Below are 23,635 nucleotides of genomic sequence, written 5' to 3'. Positions count from 1 at the left end.
GAGAACTTTTAAAAACAAAGCACCAGTCTTACCTTTGCTATATTGCAAAGATTGCTCTCTATTAGAAGAAAGAAAGCTTCTGGGTTTATATATGTGTCTCTTTTTGATTGTTTATTCACAGTTACATGCATTTCAGACCTGGTCAAAAAAAGAGAGACTTGTTTCCATATAGTTTATTACATATTTTTAATTACATATATTCATTCCCACATGTAACTTATTATGAAGGGATGACCTAGAACAGAGGACTCCAACCTTGGTCCGTTTAAGACTTGTGGACTTTAACTCCCAGAGTCCCTCAGCCAGCAAAGCTCTGAGAATTGAAGTCCACAAGTCTTAAAGGGACCAAGGTTAGAGACCCCTGACCTAGAAAGAATATTCTGTATTTTAAAATTTCAAAACTAATAATTTTATTGCATAAAGTGGTAGGGATGAGGACCATACTGTAACAAGTCTCAGACCCATGGCAATTTGAGTTTTAGAAAAATCGCAAAAACAAAGGCTTAAGTCAGGTTGTTCAACCTTTTGTCTTGCCTGAGCTGCATCGACAGAAGAGGAATTTTGTGTATGTGTGCACACACACCAGAAGTGGAATATTTTTTACAGGACAAAGGTCGTAATTGGACTTTGACTGACATGCTGGAAAATCCACTTCTAAAAGTAGGGTGGGCTAGGACACAAATTAAATTTGACTTAATTCACATTTACATTTAATTAAAATTAATTTACCGTATATACTCGAATATAAGCCGATCCGAGTATAAGCCGAGGTCCCCAATTTTACCCCAAAAACTGGGGTAAACTGGGGACTCGAGTATAAGCCGAGGGTGGGAAATGAGGCACCTACCGGTTGGGGAAAGCCTCCCTCCCTCAGCTGAGAAGGCTGGCGGCTCCCCGCCCGCCTCTCACTGCACCGGCAGGGCTTCCGTCGGGAAAAATGTGAAAAAAAGAAAAAAAAAAACTCGAGTATAAGCCGTATATACTCGAGTATAAGCAGAGGGGCTTTAAAAAAAAAAAAACCTCGAGTATAAGCCGTATAGACCCGAGTATAAGCCGAGGTCTAATTTTACCCCAAAACTGGGGTAAACTGGGGACTCAGTATAAGCCGAGGTGGAAATGAGGCACCTACCGGTTGAAAGCCTCCTCCTCAGCTGAGAAGGCTGGCGGCTCCCCGCCCGCCTCTCACTGCACCGGCAGGGCTTCCGTCCGGTAAAATGTGAAAAAGAAAAAAAAAAACTCGAGTATAAGCCGTATATACTCGAGTATAAGCAGAGGGGCTTTAAAAAAAAAAAAACCTCGAGTATAAGCCGGATAGACCCGAGTATAAGCGAGGGGCGTTTTCAGCACAAAAGCGTGCTGAAAAACTTAATTCACATTTACATTTAATTAAAATTAATTTATTTAAATGCAATTAATAGAAGTATTCAGGTGGGCTTGTTGATCACGTACCTGGCTCCTTGCTGCGTGACAACAACCCTGCCCGAGCTGTTAGAGGTGTTAGCCGGGATGGCAGTTGATACCCCTAGACTTATGGTCATGGGGGATTTCAACTTGCCATCGACCGGTGTGGCATCGACAACAGCTCGGGAGTTCATGGCCTCCATGACGGCCATGGACCTGACCCAATTAGTTAACGGCCCTACTCACATCGGGGGAGGCACACTGGATCTGATTTTTGTCTCTGGACAGTGGTTGAATGATCTGGAACTGGGAGATTTAGTCATTGAACCCTTGTCATGGTCGGATCATTCCCTCCTTCGTCTAGACTTTCGGACCGCTACTCAACACCGCAGGGAGACGGAACCAATGCGTTGGTTCCGTCCCAGGCGCCTGATGGACCCGGATAGGTTTCTGACGGAGCTTGGGCCATTCCCTGAGGATCTGGCCCACAGCTCGGCCGAAGAACTAGTCGTGGCCTGGGAACGGGCCGCGGCTGGGGCTTTGGACCGTGTCGTGCCTTTGCGGCCTCTGACCCGGCGTAGAACTCAACTGGCTCCTTGGTTCTCCGAGGAGCTGAGGGAGATGAAGCGCTGGAAAAGACGCCTAGAGAGCGCCTGGAGGTCCAGCCGTTCGGAAGCTGACCGAACACTAGTTAGGTCATTTATTCAGACCTATCTAGTGGCATTGAGGGAGGCTAAGCGTATTTACGTCTCCTCCCTGATTGCATCGGCAGATAACCGCCCGGCCGCCTTGTTTCGGGTGACCCGTTCCCTCCTGCATCAGGAGGTTTGGGATGACCCGCTGCAGGGGCGAGCCGAGGATTTTAGTAAGTATCTGCACAATAAAATCGCTCAGCTTCGGGACGGTTTGGACCAAAATTGGGTAGATCCAGGTGAGATGACAGAGACAAGTCTTGTTGAGAACATCTGGGATGAGTTTGACACTGTGGCTCCTGAGGACATGGACAGGCTGCTGGGAAGGCTGAATGCCACTACATGTTTATTGGACCCGTGTCCCTCCTGGTTGGTGCTGGCCACACAGGAGGTTACACGAGGCTGGCTCCAGGGGATTATTAACGCTTCTTTGATGGAGGGTGTTGTTCCTACCGCCTTGAAAGAGGTGGTGGTGAGGCCCCTCCTCAAGAAGCCTTCCCTGGACCCAGCTGTTTTGGGAAATTACCGTCCCGTCTCCAACCTTCGTTTCGTGGCGAAGGTTGTTGAGAGTGTGGTGGCACGTCAGTTACCCCAGTACCTGGATGAAACGGTCTATCTGGACCCGTTCCAGTCGGGCTTTCGACCTGGGTATAGCACAGAGATGGCTTTGGTCGCGTTGGTTGATGATCTCTGGAGGGCTCGGGACAGAGGTTATTCCTCTGCCCTGGTCCTTTTAGATCTCTCAGCGGCTTTTGATACCATCAACCATGGTATCCTGCTGCGCCGGCTGGGGAGTTTGGGAGTGGGAGGCACCGTTTTTCAGTGGTTCTCCTCCTATCTCTCCGACCGGTCGCAGACGGTGTTGGCAGGAGGGCAGAGATCGACCGCGAGACGCCTCATGTGTGGGGTGCAGCAGGGGTCGGTTCTCTCACCTCTCCTGTTCAACATCTATATGAAGCCGCTGGGTGAGATCATCAGTGGTTTTGGGGTGAGTTACCAACTGTACGCTGATGACACTCAGCTGTACATCTCCACCCCAGGCCATCCCAACGAAGCTGTTGAAGTGCTGTCCCGGTGTCTGGAGGCCGTGCGGGTCTGGATGGGGAGAAACAGGCTCAAACTCAACCCCTCCAAGACGGAGTGGCTATGGGTGCCGGCATCCCAGTACAGCCAGCAGCAGCCGCGGCTGACTGTTGGGGGCGAGTCATTGGCCCCAATGGAGAGGGTGCGCAACTTGGGCGTTCTCCTGGATGGGCGGTTGTCCTTTGAAGAACATCTGACGACCGTCTAAAGGAGAACTTTTTATCAGGTATGCCTGATTCGCCAGTTGCACCCCTTTCTAGACCAGGATTCCCTATGCACAGTCACTCATGCTCTCGTCACTTCTCGCCTGGACTACTGCAATGCTCTCTACATGGGGCTCCCCTTGAAGAGCACCCGGAGGCTTCAGTTGGTCCAGAATGCGGCTGCGCGGGTGATAGAGGGAGCCACTCATGGCTCCCATATAACACCTCTCCTGCGCAAGCTGCACTGGCTGCCTGTGGTCTTCCGGGTGCACTTCAAGGTGTTGGTTACCATCTTTAAAGCGCTCCATGGTTTAGGACCGGGTTATCTACGGGATCGCCTTCTGCCACCATTTGCCTCCCACCGACCCGTAAGCTCCCATAGGGAGGGCCTCCTCAGGGTGCCGTCAGCCAAACAATGTCGGCTGGCGACCCCCAGGGGGAGGGCCTTCTCTGTGGGGGCCCCTACCCTCTAGAACGTGCTTCCCCCAGGACTTCGTCAACTTCCTGATCTCTGGACCTTCCGCCGCGAGCTGAAGACGTATTTATTCTTCCGCGCAGGACTGGCATAGAATTAGTATTAGTATTTGTAATTTTAAATGGGGTTTTATGGTTTTATGTATTTTAATTTAGGGGCCAAATTTAATAAGTTTTTTAGCACTGTTTTTATTTGTATTGTATCCATTGATTGTTGATTTTATCTGGCTGCGCACTGCCCTGAGTCCTTCGGGAGAAGGGCGGTATAAAAATTTAATAATAATAATAATAATAATAATAATAATAATAATAATAATAATAATAATAATAATAATAATAATAATAATTATTATTATTATTATTATTATTATTATTATTATTATTAGAGATTTTCCCTTTACATGAACAAATATTAATTGGTGACAAATTTTTGGACAGGTCCTAAAGACTGCATACTTCAGATTATAACCTTTTGGTAAATACTTACATAATATCATTTTCGGTAAAGCGAGGCTGGCAATGTTGCAAAGGAAATAACACACTGAAGGAAATACCCATGTTGATTAACACAGTTGTTATATCAAATAAAGATGGAATCCATGGCTTTTGTTTGTCATTCTTATCAGAAACTGCAGAGAGAAAAAAATGATAATTTTCAGACCAGAGAAACTGGAGTTCACTTAAGAATAACTATGTAATTTTTTTATTCAGTAAGCGGAGCAGAATTAACAAATAACCAAATGTGATACGATCACAAAATACTTTTGAAATTATAGCAGTTATGTTTCTTGAACCAAATTATATTTTTTAAATATTTTTTCTATTGTTCTTGTACTTCTGCTCTATATAATAACATTCAGAAGGGCAAATACTTATAATAGCAATAGCAATAGCACTTAATGTCAGGATTCCAAGGAACATCCCCAACAAAATAAAGTTCTGAGTCTTGAGGTTCCTCGACGTTTCAGTTTGTTAGAGATGTCATGTTGGCACAGTTGGGAAAACCTGAATCTGAAAGCTTCCAGGTTTTCCACACCCAGTTGACAGTTCACAGCCCACCCCCACACCCCCAAGTTCATCACATTGTCCAATTAACTCTTCACACTCAATTGGATACAATCTTCAGGCAGTCTCCATCAGACGCAGGATGTCCTTGAATACGGGATGTTGTTATGCGGGATGTTGTTATGACTAATTTTCTACCGCTCCAACAACCCCCTCCCAACTTCCCCAGCTAAAATATGTGGCAGTTAAGAAGCAAAAAAGAAAATTGTCTTCCAAAACTGACACTTAGATTTATATATTGCTTCACAGTCCTTTCCAGCCCTCTCTAATTGGTTTATCGAGTCAGCATATTGCCCCCAACAATCTGAGTCCTCATTTTACAGACTCTGGAAGGATGAAAGCTGAGTCAATCTTGAGCCGGTGAGATATAATCAATGTTATAAAGCTGAGAAAATGGATGAAAATATTGTATCTGCACAGAATATCTTTTAAATTGTATGTTCTAAAGCCCCCTCCTTGAATCTGTTTTGCTATCAATTAGTTGCATCAACTTAGTTCCAGCTTCTATGTAGATATACTAACATACTTTTGATTATATTGGTAAAGCTATAAGGCACAATCTGGAATAGGAATCCTATAATTCATATCACTTTTTTTTAGCTTAATCAGTTTAAGGTAACAGCAGAATCTAATCAGGTTTCTTTTGAATTAATTATGCAGCAAGTAAGGTTACAAGGTCTCAAGTTTTAATTCAAATACTTATTATTTATTTATTTATTTATTTATTGAATTTTTATACCGCCCTTCTCCCGAAGGACTCAGGGCGGTGTACTTACAATTTCTAATTGTTAATATCATCAACGTATCCAAAATTTTTCTTGAAACTGTGCTATCTGAATGAATTGACATCATCTGTTTAAGAAAAAACATATTTAGCAAATTAAAACACTTTTTACAGATTTAGTTAGAACCTAATACAACAGCTCGTAATACTGGGATTGCAACATGATGCCTCTTGAGTACCATTAGAAACTGCTACAACCTGATCCTCCTCCTACCCCAATTCTTTGGAAGAATAGAATAGGACAGTGTTTCTCAATCAAAGTTAGCTGTGGAATTCTGGGAGTTGAAGTCCATCCATCTTGCCAACGATGAGAAACACTGGAATAGGACTGTAAATTTTCTCTGAAACATTCCCAGCCAGCTAAATTCTGTCTTTGTTTTTTTTAGAGGTTTTTGAAAGGAAGATATTTCTATGCTTCACAGATTATTTTTTCTCCTAAATTTGCTGTGCATGTTTGAGAGGAACATTTTACTAGTAAACTTTTGAGAATTCAGTTTCTCAAAACATCACCTTTTTTTTCTCTGAAACTGATATTTTGTGGTATTGTCTAGGAGCAAACTTGTTGTTTGGTATCAACCTTTACTTTGTCCTTTGTAAGTATATAGGCCTATTGCAGCCATTGTGCCATTAATAATTCTTCAAATTTTCAAATGTATTCACAATTAAATAAAACAAGACACCTGTTCTCTCACAACAGAATACAGTGATTTGTAAGTGATTTAGCAAATGATTTCTTGAAACGCTATGTTCAAAAGCAGTAAAGCTTTTTCTAAAAACCATGCATATCCTTATGGAACCCCCTTTTGATGTGGGAATAAAGATAAAATAATTATTAATTATTGAGAATAATTACAGTAATTACTGAGAAATTACTAGCTTCTCAAACAAAACCAATGATCTGGGGTACTTTTGGTATTCCTACATCCAACAAGTCAAATAAACAGTACATTCTCCTAAAGAAATAGAAGGGAAAAACAACAGGCAAGCACACTGAAAATGTGAAATGCAAAATGTCAGATAAATTTTTAGCATTATTGAATATAATCTTATAATTATTTTCTAAATGAAGTAAAATGAAATGAGAATGTTCATGCTATACATTAATGCTATTCTTACTGACACTGCAACATGGCAGGAATACTGGCTAAAAATGTAAAAAAAAACCACCTCCACTTTTCTGCATTTGGCAACTGATCAGGTTCTACCAACTAACAGTCAAGAATGGGAAAGTGGAAACAGGCAATGCAGAAAACTAAGCTAAAGTTGTAAATTAATTATAGTTCATACTCATTATGTATTTAATTATATCCATCCAAGGCAAAATAAAAGATAACGTACCTGAAACATCCATTTTAAAATTGGTACGGGACAAGGAGAATTATGGTAAGTAGATGCAAGTAAGCCTTCAATAGTTACAAAAAGCTGCTGTGTTATTCCAGATCTGCAAAAATAACCACAAATTAAGGTTCGATGTGATATTTTCAAAGTTAGCCTATACATTCAAATGTTAAAGGATCCATTCTTACCTAAGAAGATACTTTTCAATCAGATTTTGAGGATAAAAACCAAAGTTTCTCAAATCAAGATTATTCTGGTTGAAGATTTTCCCAGCATTCACTATTTGAAATATGTTTTCTCCAGGGTGCTGGTCGGGAATAGCATCCTGGCTGAATGAGTATTTTTCTATAAATTCTCTGAAAGACAAAATTATATCACTACACTAAAAAGTATTTAAAGCACAATAATTTGGATGTTAATTCACCTCAGTTTATTGACCTGGATGAGATTTTTACTTAAAGAGCATGTTCAATACAGTCCTTTTATACCTCCTTTCTCTAGCTAATTTTAGGATATCCTATAAAGCAGCTGCTATGAAAAGAGGAAAACATTAGGAGTCAGAGCAACTCAGAGTTATGTTAAGTTCATGTACTGTATTAAAACATAATTATGTATTTATGTATGTATGTATCTGGCTTAGGATATTGATAAACTCAGCATACTAAATCAAACTATGGCTGAGCATGATACATAAATACAGATACTAAATGACAATGTATCCAAACAAGTATAATGTTAAAATAACTAGAAAGCTAAGAAAGGGAGTAGATTACAGAAGTCAATATGACAAAAAGTATGAATATGACTAATAAATATGTCAAACAGTATGAATATAATTAACTATAACAACATGAGAAAGCGATTAGCAACTGAAATCAGAGGACCAACCTATGTTCAGCAGATAATTCACCATCAGTAGACTGATCTTCAGTTTCATAAAATTACTGTATCTTTTACAACAAATTGTAACATTATTTTATTCAAACATCACTTCTGCAGCTATTACATCATCTTTCCTTATGGATGGGATATGGATAATCTTTCTATATCCTTTTGTAAGGGCCTAAAAGCGTGCCTCTGCCAGCTGGCTTGGGGCCCCAGTGAGGGAATAACAGAGTGGAAGTGGTTGATTGAGTAACTACAGATCCCACCTCCCCGCACCCACTCCACCCCATTCTCCTCACATGTCCTTATATTTTAATGTTTGATTTTAATTTGTTTTAATGTATATATATTATATGTATAGACATATTTTTATAACTGTAAGCCAGCGACAGTTATCCTCTTGTAAAATGGGCAGCCGTTACATTTTACAAATAAATAAATAATAAATAAATAGAGGATAATATATGTAGCTCAGGGTTGAAGTGTGGAGTCCTTGGTGCTCTGAGCTTGGTTGTGTGCATGCAGGTGTTTCATTACCAAGTAGGTAACATCATCAGCCCAAGTGAGAAGGATTTGGCGGGAATTAACACCAGACAAACAAGCAAGCAGAAAACAATATCTCAGTCAAGTAAGAACAAGGAGAAAAAACATATAATCACTAACACTGGCAGGGCATGCTATTGTATATAAACAGGGAACTGTATATAAATAGAGAGTATGGGATACAATCCTCATTGGCACTGATGTTACCAAGTTGTCCAATGAAACATCTGCAAACAACCAGGCTCAGAGAGTGCCCAGGACCCCATAAACTTAATTTATTACTACTACTAAGATTCTAGTAGCCTTTGCTTTAGTTTATTACTAATTTCACTGCCCTCCACCCCCCAAGTGATAAATCTTTATTATTGTCCTTTTATTACTTTAAAGTCATTAATTAGCTGTCACAAGAAATAAGTTGGAAACATTTGTTAACTGCCTTTTGGTAATAATGTCCCAAGGAAGGTTATCTCTTGCTCTGTCTGCTTGAAAATAACCTTCAACATTCATTCATTCATTCAACATTCATCTGTTTTTACATATGCCTCTGTTTTTCTTCTCTCTTTCTAGGCTCTCCCATACCTACATGAAGTCAAGTTACACCTTCATCTAAAAAACTTTTTTAATCTAACAATTAAGTACTTTTTCATTATATATGTAAGAACAAAGCTTAGCTCACTTGCCAAGAGGCAGATGAAAAGCAAGTAACAGCCAAGTTATAATCATGTTATAAACAATAATATGTAATTGTAAATGAGGATGGACCAGAAAGGTAAGCATGCATACCTCTTTAACTCTTCCTTCTCTTTCAGGAGATGCTCCAAATGATTCATGTATGAGGCCGCACGCTCAGTAAAAGTTTTAGAAAGCTGAAGCAAAAGTCCATGAAAAACATAAAATATTTTCAGACCACTGATGGCTATTACACTTAACATCCACATTTCTTAGATGTTTATTCAAGAAAGTGCTTGAAAGAGCTAGAAAGACACACCTGAAAATAAATTACAGAGTCCTCAACTTACGACAGTTGAGTCCAAAATTTCTGTTAAGTGAGACATTTGTTAAGTGAGTTTTGCCCCATTTTATGACCTTTCTTGCCGCAGTTGTTAAGTGAATTACTGCAATTGTTCAGTTCTTGGCACAGTTGTTATGCAAATCTGGTTCCCTACTGATTTTGCTTGCCAGATCACAAAAGGTGATCAAATGACCCTGGGACATTGCAGCTGTCCTAAGTATGTGCCAGTGTCCAAATTTTGATCTTGTGATCACAAGGATGCTGCTTATAATTATAAGCATGAAAAATAGTTACTTTTTTCAATGCCACTGTAACTTCACTAAACATCACTAAATGAATGTTTGTAAATCAAGAAGTACCTGTATCTCAAATGTAATAAGTGGAATATCAGAGGGGAAAAACATGATCTCTTAAAAAAATTGTTCACAAGTCCTCTAACAGACTGCAATCTATTAACTGAAAAACAGTGACTGAGCTAATCACAAGAATAAGTCAATATGGTGTTTTTTTTCCTTTTAGGTACAAGTACAACGTTTCAAAAGTTTCCATCACAAGCACCACCAATTGAGAAACAATTTTTTGGCAAATGTTACTTTGTATGTTCTGATGTCTAGAACTACTCTAGTTTGAAAATATCTTCCCTTTTGCAATGGCTTCCTAATATATACAGTAGATTCAATTAAAAAGTCAGATGCTATCTTCATATTATAATGAGGCTTTTCTGGAATTTTTTTCATGTAAAATTATACCAATATTTTAAACTTCTAAAAAGTAAAGTAGGGCTAACTCAAATACTTGGTCACTTAGTGAGAAGAAAGGATTCACTGGAGAATAGCCTAATGCTGGGAACGATTGAGGGCAAAAGAAGAAGGGGACGGCAGAGAATTAGGTGGCTGGATGGAGTCACTGAAGCAGTAGGCGTGAGCTTAAATGGACTCCAGAGGATGGTAGAGGACAGGAAGGCCTGGAGGAAGGTTGTCCATGGGGTTGCGATGGGTCGGACACAACTTCGCAACTAACAACAACAATAAAAGTAAGGCTAGAAGCTGTACAAGTAAATAGTCAATTTTCATGAGGATATTTGTATCTATGGTCATCACAGTAGATAAGACTTTCTAACCAAGGACAATTACTTACAGAAGCATTATGTGCTGTAGAATTTGTGCTTGCTATTTCATCCTCATCCAGAGCTTCTTCTGACTTTTTTGCAGCTGGTTTGACACTCTGGAATAATATTTTTTCAAGAGGGATGAGTGTCTCTTCTTCGCTACTGTCCACATTGCAATCGGAAGCTTCAGCATCACTATCAGAAGTGCTTTTTAATTTTTGTATTAACTCATAAGCTTCATCGTTAGATTTATTTAAGTTACATGAAGAATTAGGAATAGTGTCACAAGTATAATCTTCAAGTGAGACAACACTGTTACACTCTCCCAAAGAACATCCAAGTGGCTCAGCAATTTTTTCTGGAGGAACTGTAGAAGCATTATTTCTTCTTGTTTCTAAATAAATAAGAGGAGTAGATGTCTGTAATTTCCTCTCGCTAATATCTGAAATTTGGATTTTGTCATTTTTACTTATAGTATATCTATATGATTTAATTTCATTTTCTTCAGATTTTTCTACTGAAATAGCCAAGTTACTGCTAGACCAGTCTATATCTGCTGGCTGGAAATTCTTGTGAGCAGATATTCTATGTTTTGAGTAATTAGTACTATGAGAAATTCGTGAACTACGACGTTTGTGTTTATTTAACGTCTGAACATTCTGTAAATTTTTCACATTTGTTTTTGATGAAATCTTTTTCCGTTTTTTAGGATGTTTATGGTTAGCTATTCCAAATGAGGTTGTAGCACTGGAATATGCTGTTGGACTGGGCTGGCTTTTTGTAACAATAGTTTTATCAGACCTTAATCCTGAACGAAACACACTTTTCGAAGCTTGTGCTGAAGAAGACTCATCTGTAAAATGAAAATAAAGTGATGATTACACTGTATATTCCTGTCATTATTAACTATTCAAATGGTCAAAATAGTAATGAACGTGATTATTCTCTCCTCTTGCATGCATGTACATACATAAAATGTATAATGTTAAGCAGTATACATTTTGAAGCAGTAAACCTCAGGAAATTAAATGTTTTTACATGTTTTAAATGTTTAAATACAACTGGGTATTGTATTTAATTCCCTAAGTAGTTCAAAACTATTGTTATGAAATTAATAAATTATGAATAGCATGTCAAAAAATGTTAAGCTATGAATAAAACTCCCTAGCTCAAGATTAAGCAAAAAATGTGAGAGATAAAAGAGTTACAAAACAATCTCATTCAGGGTCAGAAGTTTGTATGTGGTGGAGTCCTTGGTGCTGTCTGAGCTTGGTTGTTTACATACTAATCCCTGAAGAGATTACCCAATTGAGTAAACAACCAAGCTTGAACTGTGGAGTCTTAACCTTAAGCTACATATATTCTCTTCTGTAAGTATGTAAATTCTTGCTCTTTTAATGAGTAAAAAGAAGAATAGAAACATCAAAAAATATAAGAAACTGATGAACCGAGGAATATATGTTGTATTCTATATTTTTATTATACTGTAAGCCACCTGGAATCATCCCAAGGAGTGAGATGGGCAGTTCAAAAATGCAATAAATAAATATACTTGGGTTTATAAATGTAGCTTTTTAAACATACATAGCATACATAAATTTGGAGTTAGGATTTAAAATAACATCTTCACAAAAACATAATTTTAAACATTTTAAGTCCAAAAAATAGTATCAGTTTTTAAAATTATGGCTTTTAGCAAGTTCAGTCAGCTAGAGTTCATGGAATAATAAACGATAATAGCTTAAAAATTATGTAAACAACTCTGAATTTTGGAGCTAAAAGGCATGCATGACATTGAAGCTCTTGCTACAGAGGGCCTTTCTTTTTTAATTAATTAATCCCATGGGATTTACTTCCAAATAATTACCATATTTTTCGGAGTATAAGATGCTCCAGACTGTAAGACGCATCTACCTTTTTTGGTGAGGAAAACAAGAAAAAGAAATCTGCCTCTTCCTCCTAGCAATTTTGCCTCTTTGCAGCAAACAGCCTGCTTTACTTTCATTTTCATCATAGCTTGATTAGCACAAGAAAAACAAAATCTGCAATAGGCTATGGCAATCCCTGCAGCCTGAAATAGCTGAGAATCAGGAGGCCAATCCAAGGACAATCAACTTGTGCTAATCAGGCTGTGCTGAAGCCAAAATGGGCTGTTCCTTGTTGCTGCTTGCTGCAAGGAGGTAAATTGCTGGGAGGCAGAGGCCATAGGGTGGGAGGCAGTAGGTGGGCGGGGCTACATTCAGTGTATAAGACCCACCCAAATTTTCACCCCCTTTTAGGGGGGAAAAAGGTGCATCTTATACTCCGAAAAATATGGTATATATAGAATTGTTTTGCAAATGGAATACAGTGGCCATCCATCAGTCACGGAATCTCTCTTGGTGGCTCAGGGCATTGGCAGGAGGTTGCACTGTATTAACTGTTTCTCTGTTCTTCAAGGCTGGTTCCAGTCAGTCTTGGAGGTCCCTGCTTTGTGGGGCTCCTCAGGGCTCCATCCTCTCCCCACTCTTACTTAACATATTACATGAAGCTGCTGGGTGAGGTTACTATATTGATAATACCCAGTTTTATATTTCCACCATGGGCCAACCAAGCAATGCTGCCAAGAACCTTTCCCAGTGCCTGATGACTGTGGGGACAAGAGGCTTTGTCTCAACTCCAGCTAGACTAGATAGCTGCAGAATATAAAGCCCCTTCTCCCACTGATTCCAGAGACTTGTCATCTTTAATTTTGCCTGGCATATAATTTATGTGACTTTGAGGGCCAGGAGCTACAGATCCGATAGGCAATTTAAAGGTTCTTCAAAGAACAGGTGGCAACTGTGGGTGGGAGTGGGGATCCTTGCATGGGTTCATCTTGTGCAACAACTGCATCCATTCCTGAACCAAAAAAGCCTTAGTCATGGTAAATTATATTCTATCTGGATTTCTGAAACATATCTTACACGGGGCTGCCCTTGAAGAGCATTCAGAAGCTACAGCTGGTCCATAAAACTGCAGCACAGGCGCATTTTGACATTTCTTGCTACATTTATATAGCACTGCTGTTTCATGAACTGCACTCTCAGTAGCCATCTGAATGCAATTCAAGGTGATGGTTATCACCTATAAAGCCCTAGTTGTGCAAAGAGCATATTTTAGGTCCTTTCCATCAGTGCCATGCTATTGCAACCAGGAGACTGCCTTCTTTGTGACAGCACCTGCCCCGTGGAATAACATCCCTCCAAAAACTGTATTGCCCCGACAATGTTGAACTTTCTCAAGGCTTTGAAGACCTGGCTGTTACTCCTAAAATTTGGTGATTAGGTAAGATCTGCTTCTGATGTGGATTCTTTGATTGGAGTGACGGGTTTTTTTCCCTTTAACTTCAGGCTTTGTGGATTACATATGGACGCTCTTATTGCTTTAATTCTTATATGATGCCCTGAGTCATTGTTGTAAGAGGGGTGGCCATATAATTTATTTGAATAATAGCCAAGATGTAATGAAATAGCATATATATTTTTAAATTTTATGTTACATCATTTACTTTTCTATTTGTACCTGAAGAAGATTCCAGTGAAGCTGTGCTTGATTTTTTTCTTAAGAAATCTTTGGTGCCCTTAAAATAAGAATATACAGAAAAAGATTTTAGAATATACAGGTAAGCTTTTACAGAATATAGCCTTTTCAGTATAGCAGATTTTTCAGGATTAAATAGTACCATTACTATTTATTTGAAGCAGTTAAAATATCACCTGCAGAATCACAGAAGTAATAAATTTAGAACTGATAAACATTTATACAGATTCAAAGGTAGAAAGGAGCTTCAGTTTATAGCAAACCAAAGTGAAGCAAATCTCCTGAGAAAATCATTACATTGGCCAAGTTCAGAATTTGTGCTAAAGATAGCTTGTGTCACAATTGCTACTGTCACACAACACAGTAATGTAAAACCCAACTACATGATGGTTTAGTACAATTAAAAACCTAATAAACATTTAGAGCTTTTTTGGCTTCTGGGTGAGGAAATGGCAGACTAAGACTCTTCTTTTTTTAAAAAAATATTTATTAAATTTCCAAAAGTTAAAATTAAAGTTAAAAGTTAAAACGCTAAGACTCTTCAAAGGAGTGGAGACAACATTGTGCCCAAGACCAGCACTCAGGCATTAAGCCAGACAAGGAAAAGCCAAGAGACCACCCTCTTGGGTGTAGAAGGTTGCTCCTCACAAGGAGATTGGAGTTCTTCTGGTGGATTTGTGACTTTGAGGGGCAGGAGCTCTAGAAGAAACAATGAGCTCACAGCTGCAGCAGAGCCTGCATTAGGACACTGGGTTAAACCCTCACTTTCTTAATCCAATTAGGATTGTAATTATTAAGAAAAAATGGCAGCCATTTCTACATTTTGCCATGTGGCCAGGAACAAAGAAGCATACTCTACTTCCCTAGCGTGAGTTCTGAAAAGCGGTCAAGAGCTTGAGTTAATGAAGTAGAGCAAGCTGTTCCATTCCTGATCTGTGTGATGCAATCCTGGAACTAGCTGCTACTTTTGGAGTGTCCACAATTCAATGTGGCTGCCCAAAACATGGTGGTTACTTCCAGGATTACATGTGGCCCAGGAACAGAGCAAACTATCCTTCTTCCCTAACCTGAGTTCCTGAGATCTTCAAAAGGTGAGGAAGGTGTTGGGCCCAACCTGGTGGGAAGGAGGCCCAAGACCCGCAGGGATCCAGTGGGGGGGACACGGAGAAAATAAACAGTGGGGGGGAGCGCTGCATCATTTCTACAGCCAGTCATAACTGCAGAGGCACAACAGTGGCCATACTTTTGGAACCAGGTGGTAAGTTTGAGGGGAGTATCTGCTATAACTCTGAACTAAGTGACTGGTTTCAGCCCTGGTGGTGCAGTGGTTACAGTGCAGCCTGGAGTTCAGTCCTGATGGGGTCAAGATTGAGCCAGCCTTCTATCCTTCCAAGGTCAGTAAAACTAGGACCCAGATTGTTGCAGGCAATATTCAAATAACCCTTCTACAGGCAAACTACCCCAGAGTGTGCTGTAAAGCGCTATGGGCCAAATGGATAAACATTTGTCTGAAGTGGTGTAGGGTTTCCTGCCTGGGCATGGGGTTGGATTAGAAGACCTCCAAGGTCCCTTCCAGCTCTGTTATTCCATATTCTATATCTAAGCCTAAATGCTATTGCTATAAGCAGAGGACTACCTGTATTAATATGCTATGCAGTTATTATATACATGAATAGGAAAAAATAATTTCTAAAGATTTATTTTTAGAAACAATGGTGCAGTTTTTTTCACCTTCTTTCGTCTTTTTCTGCAAACGGTTCCTACTGATTTTGGAGATGAAGAACTAATTGAACTGACTTGTGGCAACTTGGAATAGATTGTTTTTTGACACTGAGTTATGTGGCTCTGCTTCTTCAGACTATTTCCTGAAGTGGAAGGCCATTTATTCAAGCTTGAACCAGTTGTGTCTAGGTCTTCTTGTTCTGTTTTATGTTGTCTACTACCATTGTCGATTAAATGTGTTGCTGTCTGAACAGGATACTTCTTATTTCTTTCCAAATTTGTTGTGTTAATATGATCTTTTAATAGGAAAGAACCGTCAGGTAAGGCATTAGGTGATATGAACAGTCTCCGAACCACAGGTTTTGGATAATTAAATTTCTTGCAAACAACATTTTCTGAACTCTTGTTTTTCTCTGACTTAGTCTTTCGGAATAAAGCATCAATTATTGAGCTTCTGCCTGATGGTGAGCATGGCAATTTCTTCTTTCTATTTTGCTTTGAAGATGATGTATTCTTTTTAACATGGTCTACACACGAAACTGTATGTCCAGCTTGTCCATTTCCTTTTTCTGGAGAGCACAACAGAGTTCTGTCTTCATTAATACATGTGAAAGAAATGAATAACAGATTAATCATACACAATTTCTAGAATTTCATGAAGCATGCCATAATTGTCATATTCCAATGGCCAGTATAAATCCCTGGCTAATGATAATTAAATAATTTTCTGATATTTATTGAAATATATATGTCTTTGGGTGAGATTATTTGAATAAGGGGTTAATGCTGCACCACGTACTAGATTTTTGAGAGGAATATCCTTTCCAAAACATTGTTTGGCATCTCTTTAGGTAAGATTAAATCTTTCCAAGAGAATCAAAAACATGCACAATCCCAGTAATGGGTTCTTGGGAGTCAAAAAATGTTGTTTGCCTATGATGTAAGTCAGGGGTATCAAACTCTCAGCGTCACATTGTTGTCACATGACATATCACAATTTTTTTCCTCTTTGCTAAACTAGGCATGGGCATGGCCAGCACATGATGCATCCGGCCCACGAGTTTGACAGCCCTGGTCTAAGTCATACAATTGAATTATATTTTACAGCAAGAAATGTATCAGCTATAAGAATACTCACTGCTCAGTAATACCAATAAATACTTTGCAGTAAGAGAAGCCAGCATTTCAACTGAATAGGAAAAACATAAGGGACACTGACATCAGTGTAGACCTATTTTTAGGCAATTTATTTTCTCTTGTTATTTTGGATGGCAACATTCAATCAGCTTCAACTAGTAGGGCCAGTGACCAAAGACAAAAGCAGCTGTAGATAATATTAAGAAATGTGGATTAAAGGAGAAACATTGTAATTTAGTACACATTCCACTCTTGGGACAGCTATTGCAGTGCATTATTATTACCAAATTGTTTTAGTTCCTTCAAATTACTGAGATTTGGAAATTTAACTGCCTATATAATAGCATAATTCCATCCCAATTGTCAGTGGATCCACTAAGGAAGAATAATAGAATCATCATTTGTTTTCACCAGTCCTCAGAAAACATGATCACAAAAGGGAATGGAACTTGTAGTTCCTGGGAGGAGAGAAGAAGCAGAAGAATCTACCAAAAGGAGACTAATAACAGTAAGGTAAAGGTAAAGCTTCCCCTCGCACATATGTGCTAGTCGTTTCCGACTCTAGCGGGCGGTGTTCATCTCCGTTTCAAAGCCTAAGAGCCAGCGCTCTCCAAAGACGTCTCCATGGTCATGTGGCCGGCATGACTCAATGCCATCGGCACACGGAACGCTGTTACCTTCCCACCAAAGGTGGTCCCTATTTTTTCACTTACATTTTTTACGTGCTTTCAAACTGCTACGTTGGCAGAAGCTGGGACAAGTAATGGAAGCTCACCCCATTACATGGCACTAGGAATTCAAACCGCTGAACTGCTGACCTTTCAATCAACAAACTCAGCATCTTAGCCACTAAGCCACCGCATCCTTTTTGTAATAACAATAGTCCAGACCAAATACCTTTACATCACAGCACCCAATGTGAAGGAAAGTGGTTAAATCTGGAAAAATATTTCTTAAGCCGGCTTCATTTCTAGTTCATGAGATACATGCAGCTGTTCATAAAATATCTATGAATCAGTAAACATTCATTAACAAGTACAGAACATTACCGTATTCCTGAGGTTCTGAGGTTTGTTTTAGCTATGAACTTTATCCCTTCCATTGCCTAGCCAAGAAGCATGGCACTATATATCACATATTTTAATTTCCTACTGTGCATTAAATCACAAATTTTGAAATTCTGATTTTGTTAATGTATACAGCTGCATATGATTTTTCACTGAAGGACAACTTTATAAAACATTTTAACATACATTTATTTATGTATAAATCAAATGTAAAGGCCACTCAGCGCAAAAAGCCACACAGATATCTAAATTAAAAAAAAAAACATTGCTTACCTTGTTTGACAGTTGGTTTGAAAAAATCAGTAATACATTTGCTTCTATAATAAAAAGAAAGAAACATAATAAAAAACTTAGCAATGGTTGGAAAGGACATTTTAAAGCATACAGTAAATTCTTTTTCTCAATTAGATCTTTCTAGATGTACTGGAATCACATTTCCCATCAAGTCCAGTCAGCCTTGGTAAGTTGAAGAAAATGTCAGCGTTCCAGAAAAGAACCCCTTGCCAAGTAAAACTCCGAAGCATGCATCTTTCAAAGTTCTTTTACTAGGATAGGTAAACTGGCACATCTGTGAAAACCCGAATCTGAGAGGTCCGGGTTTTCCCTCAGTAAATCAAAACCCCCAAAACCATCCCGACTCCTCTGCTGATCACATGCTCCAATTGTCAACCATCCCATCTCAAGACATCTCTCCAACCACTCCTCCTCCAGATGCAGGATCGGCCTGACCTTGACCGACAGGAAGAATGTTATTATGTCTAATGGCAACCGCTCTACTAAATCCCCCCTCCTACTTTCCCACATATGAGAAAATGGCAGCACAGAAGCTTCTGGCCTAGTATGGCTTCCAAAGCTGACAGGAGGATGATTTACTGCCAGGAAGTCAACAGGTGACAACTCAAGTTGAATTATAGGAACGCAGCAATCTATAGCATGTTGAGTATTAACTAACAATACAGCTCTCTCAACAAACTGAATAAGATGTAAAGTTGTAACAACAAACTACTGACATTACAGCTTTATTAAGTAACATGGACTCTTGCCACACATATAAGAGAATGATCATCCCCATTTGTAGACATACTTTGCTTGGTTTTTGCAAAAAGCAGCAAATGCCAGGTTAACCTTTTACAACAAATTACTCCAATGCTTGCTGCTAATGGTTTATTTATAAAAACTGGATCCAACATGGAGGTAGCTGAAACATACAACTCAGGGGTAAAATCTAATTTTTTTTGCTACCGGTCCTGGGGGCATGGCTTGGTGGGCATGTGACAGGATGGGTGTGGCCAACTTATAAAATGTGGTGAAACTTGCTTAGCAACCAAAATTTGGGGCACAATTGTGGTCATAAGCTTCCTTCCTTCCTTCTCTTGTCTCTCTCTCTCTCTTCCTCTTTCTTTCTCTTTCTCTCTTTCTCTCACTCTCTCTCACACACGCACACGCACACACACACACAACCTGGTCTAAACAGAACCTTCCCAGGAACTTTTCTTGCCGGGGCGCTCCTGGCAGCGGCAGCAGCAGCAGCGCTTGCCTGGGCTTCCCCGCCATCCCAGAACTGCGCTCTGCCGGGGAGTTTTCCGCATGTGGACGATCCCGGCAGCAGCAGCGGTGGCGGCAGAGCTTGCCTGGGCTCTCCTGCCATCCCGGAACTGTGCTGCACCAGTGGATGGCCTGACCCAGAAGCGGCACCTTCTCCATCATGGGCTGGATGGGGGGGGGAGGCAAGTGGGCGGCAGTCAGCCAAAGGCCCCACGGAAGCCAAACGCAAAAGCCGAGTGCACCAAGCCCAAAAGGCTTAGGCTGAGCACAGTGGGTTCCCTCCCCCCGCACTGCCAGCATTGGCTTACCTTGTAGATTCTCTCCCTGCAGCCCTGCCATGCTTTCCTCAGTTTCTGCCTTCCACATGGCCTTGCTTGCCTGCCTTCACATATGGCTGCGGGCCGCAGATTGGTTCTCCGAACCAGCCCCAATCTCCGCTACCTACTCATCCGATCCGGTCCAATCCAGTAGCATTTCACCCCTGATACAACTATAATACATCCAACCTACCACCGTACTAAATTCACACAACTTACTAAGTTAAATCCAAACAAAACACTTTCTAGAAACAGGTAGAAAGTCTGTAATGAGTCTTGGACAAGTACTATGCTCACAGATTCTAACTGAACTTGAAACCCTGCAAAGCAATAGCTGCTGTAAATTTCCACTTTGCTTCTGGAGTCTTTACTATTGAATATATCACCCACACCATATATATTTCCCATTTTATACTGAAAATGCTACATTATTAATATAAATGTATTGCCAACAAACAATACCTGAATCGGAGTTTCTATCAAATTTTTAAACTGTTTTCTTTCTACCAGTTGTAAGAATAGTCGTAGTACAAACTGAAGTATAGTAATGACAGTTTTTCTAATGAACATCACATTGTGGCAACATTCCTAGTGTCTTACACACTGAAAAATGTTGTACAATAAAACAGTGATATCATATGAGATTCCATGCTTACAACTGAATAAAATTTTTAGGAATACACAAGATTTTAATAACCCATCATAATATTTTATTTTATTGCTAATCTACATATTACCGCAAAAATTAAACTGACATAAACTGTATTAATTACAACCCACCTCATCAGATGGCTTAAATGCTATGCTAACTTATATTACAAGAAGATATTCTAAATACCACTAATAGTTTAATTTAGGATATATTCCAGATTAGTGCTTGGCAGCTGAAGGACCAACACATGCACAGCCTCACCGAAAGGTTTGTGTTCTAGGTGTAAAATAAAAGGCAAAGCTTTATCTGGTAGCATAGTGAGAGTTTATGGCGTAATAACTAAATGTACAAGGTAAGGTATGAGGAATAAATCACATTCATTTTTTTTTAAAAAAGTACTGTATAAATGTTTAAAATTTCCTAGCCTTCTCCACATGTGCTGGTCTCTTAACTGTTGTGTATCTGTTGTGGTCTGTCAGCAGCCTACGGAGCTGGCAACGGAATCGGTCAGCGACGAGGCTGCGGTGCGGACTCTAGAGCCTCCAGAGTCTGAGATTAGTGAGGAAGGGGAACTGGAGGAGCCTGTTCCTAATGCTCGCATGAGAAGAGCTGCCAAAAGGCAAGGGCAGCTCAAGCAGAGAGGGTCTCTGTGGCTCAGACTGGTAAGACAGTCTGTTATTAACAGCAGCTGCTTGCAATTACTGCAGGTTCAAGCCCCACTAGACCCAAGGTTGACTCAGCCTTCCATCCTTTATAAGGTAGGTAAAATGAGGACCCAGATTGTTGGGGGCAATAAGTTGACTTTGTATATAATATACAAATGGATGAAGACTATTGCTTGACATAGTGTAAGCCGCCCTGAGTCTTCGGAGAAGGGCGGGATATAAATGCAAAAAAAAAACACCCAAAACTCGGGAGTAGGGCCAAGAGATAATTGGCCCCTCCCATAAGGCATAAAAGAAGACCAGCACTGGTGTTTCAGTTTGCCGGACAACAACATTGCATCTGCGGTCTTTGCTCCGTTCTCTGCTCTGACTTCTGGACACTTATCAGGAAGGGCCTTGGCAATTTGCCTAATTGGACTCAAGTTCGTGATAACTGAAGAATGTGTGTTTGTGAGGCCTTCGTTTTATTTTGAGTTGCACGACAATTCCCAGCTGTTTGAATAAAGTTTATTTTATCACGAACTGAGTTTGTTGCTACCTACTTGGGTCTGGGTCACAACAGTGGTTGGGATCAAATGTTGTTGCATTAAATCAAAACCGGACAAACCCTATTATGACTTAGCTCTTCTATTTAATAATTCCCCAAGAATAAGAAACAACGTATTTTTCAGTCCTCTCCTTATTGGTTATATTTCCCTCAAATATTAAGTAGTGCCAATAAAGTACTTGCAGGGCATTCCATGTCAACAGTGCCAAAATTCTACCATCAAAGTTATACCAAAAGCTGTGTAGCTATGTCCAGAGGTTTTACCTCCCAATAATATACTTTTTATTGTAACAGAATTTAGAATTACTATGGTAAGATTTAGTCTGCTCTGAATCTGTAAAAAAAACACACAAAAAAAACCACCTCTGAAACTAATCCAGTAAACTCTCCACATTGATCGTGCCAACATGCATTTTCCTTCAACCCTTATTTCAGCATCTAGCTTTCCCAGACATCCTGTTCATAACTCAGTTAATTCTAAAGCACTATAAAATATTAAGCTTGCCATTTAGAATATCATCCGATATTTGGCGATTTTCAGATTAGCTACATAATGTGCAAAAGATTCCTTTTCTCCTCTGAAATCCAGAAAATATTTCATAAAATCTCAAGGCAAGCCAAAGAGAAAGGAAACACAATACTCTTGCAGGAGGAGAGCATCTTCTTTTCCAGAGTCCATTTTCTTTCTGTGCTACATAGTGAGAAATGGAACTTCTTTTTAACTATTTAGTACAAAAGAATTTTGAACACGACCTAGAAGTAAATATTGTATTTTCCCCCCTTTATGGTGACATTGCTTGCCGTTCTTCTATACGGCAATTGTAGTATGTGCAAACTTCTGGAGCCACATACTAGCAGTGCTTACTTTCAGTTGCTACCCTATTGCTGTCCTTGAATGGCTGGGTGGACTGGACATTAACATTTGAACCACAATAAGTCCATGTATTTGCCATACGCTGCTGGTATTCAACTTTCATCGTATCCATTTATTCCCCTAGAAGTGGTTTCTCCTCAGAAAAGGCCAACTGGAAAAGCAAAGAGCCATTCCTTGCAAGCATCATCCCAAATGGAAGAGCCCAGCAAGAGTTTATCCCTCTTCTCCCCAACCCCAAATTCTTTCAGGATTGGAACATCTTATTCTGTCAGATAACATGAGAAGATATTAAGATAGGCAATAAACTTCCTACACGGCGTCTTTCTTTAGAGGGAAGCCTACAAGCCACTCCAGGACCCAGTTTAAGAAGAATCTGCTGTTCTATTTTATCCGGCTGCGCGAATTTCGCACCCAGCGAACAACACGTTGCCTTCCCCGAACGCGGCACCAGCACCCTCCCATCAAGTTTTGGAAAAGCGGCTGACCCTTCCGCTTCCCAAGCTCCTCGCGGGCTATTTGAGGGGAGCGGTCACTCCCACGTACCTGGTATCCGAGGTCCCGGGGCCCAAAGACTGGCGATGCTGACTGGGAGAAAGCGCAGAAACGCTAAGTTGCGTGGAGCCGCCGCTCCCATTACAGTTCTGGGTCATGTTTCCAAATACAGCCGCCCGCTTCGGGGATGATCGGAGTAAGAGTTTCCGGGCTTTCGCTTCTCCATTGCACAACACCGCGGCCGAAAGCGGGAGGGCAGAGGGGGCGCGGCGTCCCTTAAGCGGCACCGGGATTGGTCGACCTCGGGGAAGGGCGTTCCGGTTCACGTGCCGACCTCGAGGAATAGAAAAACACCGAAAGCCGGAGCGCCCTTCGGATTGGTTGCTACTCCGAGCCAACTTCGAACTCCGTCTCGTGACGTAACTTGGCTTTCACGGGGCGTTTCTATGGAGCGGGAGTGGGAAACGG

The 23,635-nt window shown here is 40.2% G+C and overlaps 1 protein-coding gene across 1 annotated transcript in view; it reads right to left on the bottom strand.

The window, feature by feature from the left end:
• The window catches only part of SLF2 (SMC5-SMC6 complex localization factor 2), a 34,717-nt gene extending 11,287 nt beyond the window's left edge, over window positions 1-23,430 (bottom strand). Inside the window, exons 1-12 of the mRNA XM_058189119.1 lie at window positions 23,219-23,430; window positions 18,349-18,392; window positions 15,881-16,464; window positions 14,132-14,189; window positions 10,618-11,441; window positions 9,252-9,334; window positions 7,929-7,979; window positions 7,229-7,396; window positions 7,041-7,143; window positions 5,695-5,770; window positions 4,341-4,482; window positions 33-138 (exon numbers count right to left, since the gene is read on the bottom strand). Of these exons, the coding sequence (XP_058045102.1) occupies window positions 33-138; window positions 4,341-4,482; window positions 5,695-5,770; window positions 7,041-7,143; window positions 7,229-7,396; window positions 7,929-7,979; window positions 9,252-9,334; window positions 10,618-11,441; window positions 14,132-14,189; window positions 15,881-16,464; window positions 18,349-18,392; window positions 23,219-23,325 (2,346 nt within the window). The 5' untranslated portion in view covers window positions 23,326-23,430. The remainder of the gene's footprint in view (window positions 1-32; window positions 139-4,340; window positions 4,483-5,694; window positions 5,771-7,040; window positions 7,144-7,228; window positions 7,397-7,928; window positions 7,980-9,251; window positions 9,335-10,617; window positions 11,442-14,131; window positions 14,190-15,880; window positions 16,465-18,348; window positions 18,393-23,218) is intronic.
• Window positions 23,431-23,635: the final 205 nt, after the last annotated feature.

The sequence above is a fragment of the Ahaetulla prasina genome, chromosome 6 (genome assembly GCF_028640845.1).
Source record: "Ahaetulla prasina isolate Xishuangbanna chromosome 6, ASM2864084v1, whole genome shotgun sequence".
NCBI lineage: Eukaryota > Metazoa > Chordata > Lepidosauria > Squamata > Colubridae > Ahaetulla > Ahaetulla prasina.
This window is presented reverse-complemented; position numbering and strand designations above follow the sequence as displayed.